Source organism: Myotis lucifugus, unplaced genomic scaffold, assembly GCF_000147115.1.
Source record: "Myotis lucifugus unplaced genomic scaffold, Myoluc2.0 scaffold_997, whole genome shotgun sequence".
In the NCBI taxonomy this organism is placed as follows: domain Eukaryota; kingdom Metazoa; phylum Chordata; class Mammalia; order Chiroptera; family Vespertilionidae; genus Myotis; species Myotis lucifugus.
Genome location: NW_005872045.1, coordinates 1 through 9,072, shown reverse-complemented (window position 1 = coordinate 9,072; position 9,072 = coordinate 1). Strand labels below are relative to the sequence as shown.

The following is a 9,072-nucleotide window of genomic DNA, read 5'->3' as shown; positions in this document are numbered from 1 at the left end:
CCCCCCCCGCCCCTGCCGTGTGCCTCTTTGGGGTGCAGATTGTTCGAGCTAAAGTCAACCTTAGCAAACTTCTACCCCCTCCTCCCACTTTAACTACTTAGAAGAATTTGAGTTAGAGGCTCTGCTCAGAAGAGGTGATCAGAGATAACGCTTTGTCATGGCTGCAGGGCAGGGGAAAACTGCTGATTAAAGGGCTGCCCTTCTCATCCTCCTGCAGCGGCCTGCTGAGGCCCCAGGCCCTCCCCACCCCCAGCTCAGATGTCTCAGAGCCCAGGTTCCCGCTCCTGCAGGTGGACTCTGACTCTCCTGCTTGCGGGGTTCCCATACAGACGGATGTACTCCACGTGGCTATTTCTCTTGCCTCATGTCTATTGGGCTGCTAGGCCGGCCAGGAGCTCCTCGAGGGCAGAGGAAGGTTTGTCCTCCCCCCACAGCCGTCTGTCATGAAAGACACTGTCCAGCTCAAGGGGAGGGACCAGTGGGTGTGGGCAGGGTCCCTCTTGCTCCCTTCACCTCCCACAGGGACGCATCTTCACAGTCACTTGGAACAGTGCCAACACTTCTCAAGTCCTCCTTGGTCCCAACTCCACCCAGGCTCTCTGGAAAACGTCCTATCGGCTAGAAGTGTCCTGTCTGGCTCATCTTTGCTGAAAACAGGGGGGAAAGAACTGGGCCGTCCACTAACCTCCAAAAAAACACCCAAAACAGCCAGCCCGTCGGGTTGTTTGACGGCCGTCCCAAAATCCCCGTACTTGGTGTTCCAGTGAACCAGGTGCAGCTGCGGCAGGAGACAGACCACTCACAGTGAGGATGGACAGAACCAGGGACCCTGCCCCTGCCCCCATCCCCACCCCCACTGTGGTCTCTGGGCATTTTAAAAGTAAGCCTTTCCTTCATTTTAATTCTATTTAAACTGTTTGGCATACTAGCTAGTGATTTCATCAACAGCAAGAGTTGCATATTCTGCGGGAAGACGCAAATCCTGTTTCTAGGTTTATATGAAAACAGGTCCTCGCACTTGAATTCACTCACTCCCCCAACGCTGTCCTTGGAGCAGCGATAAGCAAGTGTGAAGGTCTTTTGTTCAAAAAGTGGTTCCCCCTGTTTAAGCCGAATTTACAAAATTAAGCTTTTGAAATTAATGCCAAGTATCACTGTGTTTTTCCCAGAAACAAGCAGCATAGGTTACCTCTGCGGCGTATTTCTCCTGATCCACTGTGTGCTCCGAGCCCTGCCCGTCGCACGAGCCCCAGTGAAAGTGGAACTGAACCAGTCGGTAGGTGTCAGCGAGAGGTCCTCCCTTCAGCACTGAAATGTAAAATTATACGTGTGTGTGTGTATACACACGTGTACACGTGCATACTCATACATATGCTATGAAACTCACACTACTAATGTTACATTTGAATCCCATTGCGTAGTCCTGCATATGTGCCCATAGCAACATTTTCACTCTGGAAATTCAATCCGGGCTCCGGCTTGGCCCACAGTGCGGAGCAGAATTCGCTGTAGCTGTTCCTCCGCGTGTGGCCTAAAGGACGCTGCTTTTCCCTTCTGTCTGCTGAGCACCGTGGCACTTCTCTTCTGGGTTTGCTTGGGGGTCATAGGGTCAGGGCAGAGAGAGGAAATGGTAAGGAAGCTATGGCTTCCTCTGTGAGTCACGGAGGAAGTTCTTCCCTTGCTGGCCAGCGCAGGCCTCGGGCACATTCGCACAAATGTGGCAACCTCTCCGCAGGGCCTGTCCCGAGGGGACTCAGCTAACCTGTCAGGACAGTCCTACAAGCCAGAATTTCTGAAATATCAGCATTCTTGATCTCAATGTTGTAAAATCCTATTTTCCTCACACAGGCTTTCCAAATTCTTTAGTAGCAGTGACCATCCAAATCCAAAAGCTACTGACTAGCTTTGTCCCTTCAAAATTTTTATTTACCCTCTCTGACCCTAACGTCCTCATCTGTAAAATGGGTACATCCAATTGTTGATTACTCCACTAGGTACTGATCACATACGAGCGGAGGTGCTCTAGTACCTCCAAGAACTTCTAATTCTAACGTGAATAACTATCTCATGATTCCAATATTCTGGTATTAATTACAGTAAAAGCAGTCCTAGAAATCACGGTGTTAGACCACAATCTATCTGTAACTAGTTGTGTCTTAAGAGAGGATTAAAATAGTAAGAGGTCACTGCTTCCCTATCCCCTCCAAAAACTTTCTACCTGACTTATATGTATTAATGGGATTTAACCAGTATATTTAAAAGCTTTTAAAGTTAGTTTAGTTCTACCACTTCAATGTTATTTTTTCCAGAACTGGGATTAAACATCTGTTCCCATAAGTATATTTTATTAGTTTTGGTTTATAATTCATAAAAGAATGAGTCCAAACTGTGGCTTTGAAAATCAAAGGGACCAAGTCTGGACGGACAAGTCTGCTGGCTCCCCTTCAGCTAAGTGTGCTTACGAGGTGCAGCAGACACTCATCTAGTGGAAGGGAAGGGGAAGCCGATGGCAGGTTCGGGTGGAGGCTTTTCTGTGGCTCCTGGCACGGCCTTGGTGCGCCTCTGCTTTTCACGGCAGGAGAAAGAGAGAATGAAAAAAACCCGCAAATCATACATAGTGCTATGTTACAGAGCTGCTAAGAAACATGAATTTGCATGTTTTCTGACAAAAATCACCTCTCTTGAAACTTAATAACAATTAATTGTAAAAGCTTTTTTTAACCTCATAAGTCTATGAGAAAAGAATTAGCCTTATCACACCAAATAGGCTTTTTCAAAAATGAGATAATTCCTATTTTTTCATAATGATATACCCTTAAAACAAAATACTTGTTTATGAAATAAATTGATGTTGGAATTAATTCCTTTATAACTTTTTAAAGCTACTAACTAACTGGCGGGCTGATCATGAAAACCATTTGTAACATCATTCATTCTACCAAGTGGGAAAGTGAGTTAAGTAAAATCCGAGCTGACTAATCGCCCTCCCTGTGAAGAGTCTTGTCAGAATCTTAAACTTTAAGGATCATGAAGCTCAGAGCTCATTCTTACTCACTCTCTGGCGGGTGCTAAGATTCCATCCTACTTTACTTCTTACGGAGAACATTGAGAGTCAGGCAAGAGTATATATGAGCTTTCATTAAACGGGACTTACTAATACTAAAAAGGAAAAGGAATTAAGCTCTGGGTTCAATGATTAAACACGTTCCATGCTGATCTGTTATTACCGGATACCTGTTTTCACTCCTATTAAAATAAAACTATGTTGCTATGTAAATTGTAAGCCTGTTGTAATTTTAAAAGATTATTATAGTTAATGTTTACTTGCTATTAAAGGCAGCATTTCTGACCTTCTTCAACTAGTTGGTTATTTCTCAAAACTCCTTAACATGAAGTCTAGTCAATGAAGTCCCTCAAGAGCGTTGTTATGATAATCACTTGCCGTGAGCTGTCACAAAGGCGCGCCTTTCTTTTTAACTGAGAAACAGCACAGACAGCACGTGCTGGAAGCTGGGAAGCGGCTGCCTCTGGTCTGCTTACTTACTTGCTTTACGTTGGCTGCCTCAGGTCACCTCTAAACTACCCCAGTTTAAAATGAAACCTGCTTTTCTACTGCAAAAATAAGGTTTAAAAATAGCAGAAGTTGTTTCTGTAAAAGGCAACGAGGCCCGTGGGGCGGACGAGGCATGGCCGACTGCCTGGGGGAAACGTGCTGCACGGGAAGGACAGACTCACACGGGCTCCCAGGCAACTGAAGCCCCGACCCCCCCCCCCGCGCCCCCCCCCCCCCGCCCCCTCGCCCCCGCCCACGGGCGCTGCAGCCTTTCACTGGCGTGACTGCCTCAGTTGTACCAACTAAATACACGGACTGCAAAGTGAGCACCAAGTATATTCTAGACGCATCTGTCTTCCTGTACAGATTACGTGGAAAAATTATGTTGAATACAGGTTGTTTGTAAAAATTAAGACATTCACGCCAGTCATACTGAGATAAATCAGACCACCTACACAAATTAAAAACTGAAATGTTAACGCTTTGAATTTTTTTCTTCCAAATCACATGATCACTTAATATAAAATGCATCCAAATAACAAAGACCTCCCTGGAAGTCAATAATCTCTCTTAGATCCAAAATACAAATAAACTAACCCGATGGTCTTTGGTTTAAACTTAAAATTTAAGGAGTTTCCTATCAACAATGTGAAGAAATAAATCCACTAAACACAGCATTTCCAACAGGTGAACTACACTCTCTGTGAATAATCAGAAAACTATCACACTGCATCCCTGTGGCCTTCCCGGCGGAGGCGGCGGCCAGGCCTCCCCAGGAGAGGAGAGCGGACGTCCGGGCGGCCCAGGGCGAAGCGGACGGCCCACGCGGCTGCTTCTGAGGAGCAAAATGGCAGGCCGCCCTTCGCTACGTAGACACACGGAAATTCAGCTTTTAGAGGCAGGTGGATGGCAACTGTCCAAGAATTAAAAAAGAGACTCAGGTATGTACACACACGGTGCCGGGCAGCAGCTGCACGGGAGCTGAGGGGGTGGAGGATCACATCTGTGACATACACTGGACAAGACATGCATGTTACTGCAGACAGACCGTGATCATCGACGATACGGACTGCGAGCTCGAGCGCAGACACACACACACACACACACACACACACACGCCATGAACATGATCTGCACGGCGAGCTGCAGCTTGGTGGGGTTGGGTGAGGGTCGCGCTTTGCAGGACAAGCCCTGCCATTTGTGGTGGTTGTTTCCTTTCGAGCTCAGATTGTCTGTGGGAGGGAAGTTTAGCAGCTTCAACAGCAGGTTCCTGAAAAGCAAGCAGAACCCAGAATATGCCCAGAGCAGGTCTGCTCGCCCGCCCTGGGCCAGGACAGCTCGGCGCCTTCCTTCTTCCTTCTTGAATTAATATAAACAGATACAAACATTCCAATTTCTCAAAAAACAGCACAGAAATAATGCTGTGTGTGGATTAGCGCAATAATCCAGACGTTGTTTTTCAATATTTGCCTCTAACTTCGCAATAAAGCAGGAGAGTTTTACACTCATTAATAAAAGTTAATAAGTTAGCAGGAATTAGGAATTTTGACTGCTGAGCTTTTCTCTCAAATAAAGCTAGTAATAAAAGATCTTAAGCAGGGGGAGTTATTTTCTAATAATTAAAAAACTCTAACAAGATTAACGATTTTTCATTAATTTAAGGTGGTTTGTTTTTAAAGGAATTTAGAAGATTGATGAGGGCTTTAGCCCAAGCTTCTGGTCACAGCCCATTACCTCACAGGCAAAAAGCACTCCCTGGGCTTACACAGCGATAAATTCTGCCGGCTCAGTTCCTGACTCCAGGTATTTGAGTTTGGAGATAAGATAGCATTTAGGGTATATTTGAAAATCTGAACCTCTGAGAAGTGCTAGAAGACTGAAATCACAGAGGGAGGGAAAAAGAAATAAACTTAAGGGTTTAAAAGTATAAAATAAGTGGCAAAGGATATAAAAATTATAAACACCATAACAATAACTCCTAACAAAAAGAGATGTTAAACTGTTCACTTAAAGAAATTGAGTGACCAGAAGGATAAATTATTTTGAGACTTACGTGGACAGGAAAGCTCAGTGTGCTGGAGACGGTGTGCACGCACTATGTTAACCGTGGTTATTTGTTGAAGATTTCTATTCCCTCCTCTTCTGAGGTCCCCAGGCAGTCACCCCGCCGACGGGGAGGCCAGCCTCTCCCTTACCCCTGGCGGCCGCTTCTTCTAACCTGAGAGGCCAGGATCTTTACAAAAGTCCGAAGGCTGTTCCCCTGCCTGGTACGATCGCTTTGGTTCTGTTTTAATTCTGTGGGTGTGTTTTCCCTTAACATCAATATTTAATGCATTCTGCATTCTCGAAAAGAGAGAAAGCTTCCTGTTTAACCAGAACAACTGAGGAGGTTGCAGTGTTTGGACAGAGTCACAAAGGAGACTTTCACGTGCGAAGAGAGCAGGTCTTTCTGCGCCTGCCTGTCTGGTTCCCGCGCCTCCCGGCCGGTGCCAGCAGGTGGTGTGCCCTGGCAACCTCGGCAGACCTCTTCCTTCGCCTGGAGCCCCTCCAAGCCTGGGCCTGGCCTCACCGAGACCCGGGCCAGCTCAGGCCTCCCTGTTTCCTCGGCCCTGCAAGACTTCCTGTCGCACGTAGGGGAGCGGCTGACCCAGCCACCACTCCCATCTTTCTCCCGAGGTGCCCCAGCCCCTGGCCGGCCCTCAGGTGCCTGCCTGACCTTGCATCTCATTGTGTTAGTGAGGATTTTTAAAATGAGAACTAAGCGAAGCCCACGTGTCTCCACGGCGTGGATTTGAGCCCCTCCCTAAACTAACCCACTTGTGTTCTCGGTTCACAACCTAAACACGGCCGCCACTTTACAAATGCAAGTGGCCCACAGAGATGGGAAGCCAGGTGATCAGCCCCTGCCCGTGCAGAAACCCACCGGGAGCGGCGGGTGCGTGGCAGGACGCAGCTACAGCTTGGTGCCAAGCAGGAAACCAGCAGGACCCCTTTAACATCACACATGGGACGTGCCGGTACACTGACAAACGAGACGTGGAAACCCCATCGAGGGAGTGCTGGCGGTAATCTTAGAGCTCAGCACGCTTCCCCCTCCGGTGCACGCCACCCTCACTCCAGTTTCACAGGAAAGAAAGCAAACCTCTGAGAGCCAGGCTGCTGCCACCAGGGCCACGGACCCCAGAAAAGGCTCACAGCTACCACCAAATGCTGACCCCCTCTCCCCAAGATGCACGCACTAAAACAGTGCACGGTTCCATTTGTTTCTCATTGTTCCAAGAAAGACTCTCAGCACTCAGTCGGCATGTGATTTTATACTGGATTCTTTGTAGCATCCAGGGAGGTATGTAACTGGTAGACCCAGGGAAAACAATGATTTCATTGGCAACACTGAATGCGCATTGTCTCTTAAAAAAAAAAGCTGACAACTACAGACCAAAGTAGCTGACTTCTTTTGTTTTTTTTAAAAATAACCAAACATAAAGTGTTTTGGCATCCTTTCTATATGTACAATACCGCCAAGACCTTTGGCCTTGTCCTATTACAATCTTCACACGAAAGAAAGAAATTGTCTCCCTTATATTTAACGTTATATTTAACTTAATCGCCGAGCGTTGTTGCTTTGGAGTGGGAGGCGCCGGGGAAGGTGACACGGCAGAAACCCACAGAAGGGTCTCCAGGGGACACCCTCCACCAACTCTAATCCTCAAAACCTAGAAAATCGTGTGTGTCCATGTGTGTCCGTGTGTGCGTGTGTGTGCTGGGTGAGGTGACCCAGAGCACAGTATGAAAACACTTCTCAGATCACCTCTACATTACCCTCCATCAAACTGTCTTCCCAAATCACTATTTAGAAAGCCAAGTGTCAAGAAACTTTAAAATGGGAAAGGGGTAGGGAAGAACTTTTTCAAAACGGTGCTGAATACATGGGTGAGTGCTGAGCAGGACAGTGGCCGCGCCTCCGAGGGCTCTGGTTACAGGGATATGCTAGAGCTGCGGCCATCGCTGCACAGTTTTAGCGGCACCATAGCGAGTTCCTTCTCATTTGTCCCAGGGCCCCTCCACAGCGCCCGCCTGTGTGTTTGCAGCAGCGGCCACTGACCTTCAGAGGGCAGCGCTCAGGAAAACAGGGCAATAACATCAACCAGTGGGCAAAGAGGCAGGACTATGGCTGAATGGGGTGGGGCGGGAGGGGGGGGGCTCTATTTCTAAACAAGGAAAAACACAGCATTCAACGAGCGCCCTGAAAACAGCTCATTACGAACAAATGATGGTAATCGGTTTTGTCAGTAATGGGCCAATATATCCACCAGCTCTAAACCATCTTCATTTGTGGAATGACTTTCTCAGTAGATACCAAGATATACTGCCACCTTTATCGCACTAGCCCAACACCCAGAAAATACTCAGAATTTTGTTTCCAAGAATTTGGGGGTGGGGGGGTGGTTGTCGGTTTTTTATCCTCACCCAAGGACATGTTTCCATTGGTTTTTAGAGAGGGAGGGAGAGAAATATCTATATGAGAGTGAAACTTAGAACTTAAATTTCTAATTTTTAAAAGTATATTTTTGTTGATTTCAGAGAGAGAGGAAGGGAGAGGGAGAGAGCGAGGGCAGACATTGATGTGAGAGAGGAACAGAACTTAAATGTTCTAATTTTGCAAAACATCACTGTTGATGTTTCTTGCCAGGGGACACTGCCTTTTGGAATTTTCAGAGGCAGGTCCCAGGTTCTCAGTGGCCTGCAAGGGACCCGGGACTGTTCCAGGGAGGAGCAGCCCAGGTCACTTCAAGGTCATCGGCCTGCCCTCTGAGCCTGGCACCTGTGCCAGTCCCCAGCCTGGCTCTTCAGGGCTGAGAAGGGTCCCCCTTCACAGGGAAAACAGCTTTTGGGTAAAAGACCCTAGTGATGCGTTAGCCACTGACCTGCTGTGTCCTGGGAGTCGTCAAACTCCACGTTGAAAGAGTGGCCGTTGTTGAGGATCCGCTTGGACGCCACCTGCTCGTAGCACACAGTCAGGGGCTTCAGCGCAGGGTCGTGAGCGGCGGCTTTGGTGTCAATGTCCACAGGGGACTGGCGGTGGCCCTTGGCAATGGGGAAGTCCTTGTGCCAGTGCTCGGGCCCTGGGTGGGAGGGACGCGTGAGCCCCCAGCGTGGGGACAGGCACCCACTCCCCGGGAAGGGGCAGGGATGCAGGCTCCCATTGGGCGGCACCACCAAGCTGAAGAACCTTTGGGAAAGCACCCGGTGCCTCAGTTTCCCATTTGTTCTGCGGGTTAATAATGACACCTCCCATAGGGGCTGCTGTGAGACGGGCATCCATGTGTGGAGCGCAGTGAGAGCAGACGGAGCGCCACGCAGCTCCCAGCCATCGCATGTCCTCTGATTCTGAGAACCCAGATCCCTGGCGGGAAAGCCCGCTCCTGGTGACCCCCTGACATGAGGTCAGAGGTGAGGGGTGAACTCCGTTCAGGGCAAGGAATTCTAACCGCAGAGAAGTGCCAGGGACAGGCGGTGCG

General features: G+C 48.4%; 1 protein-coding gene across 1 annotated transcript in view; it reads right to left on the bottom strand.

The window, feature by feature from the left end:
- Nucleotides 1-8,872, bottom strand: part of LOC102436958 (carbonic anhydrase 2-like) — a 13,329-nt gene extending 4,457 nt beyond the window's left edge. The window contains exons 1-3 of the mRNA XM_006107066.3: nt 8,479-8,872; nt 1,190-1,308; nt 686-778 (exon numbers count right to left, since the gene is read on the bottom strand). Of these exons, the coding sequence (XP_006107128.1) occupies nt 686-778; nt 1,190-1,308; nt 8,479-8,872 (606 nt within the window). The remainder of the gene's footprint in view (nt 1-685; nt 779-1,189; nt 1,309-8,478) is intronic.
- Between the last annotated feature and the right edge of the window lie 200 nt (nt 8,873-9,072).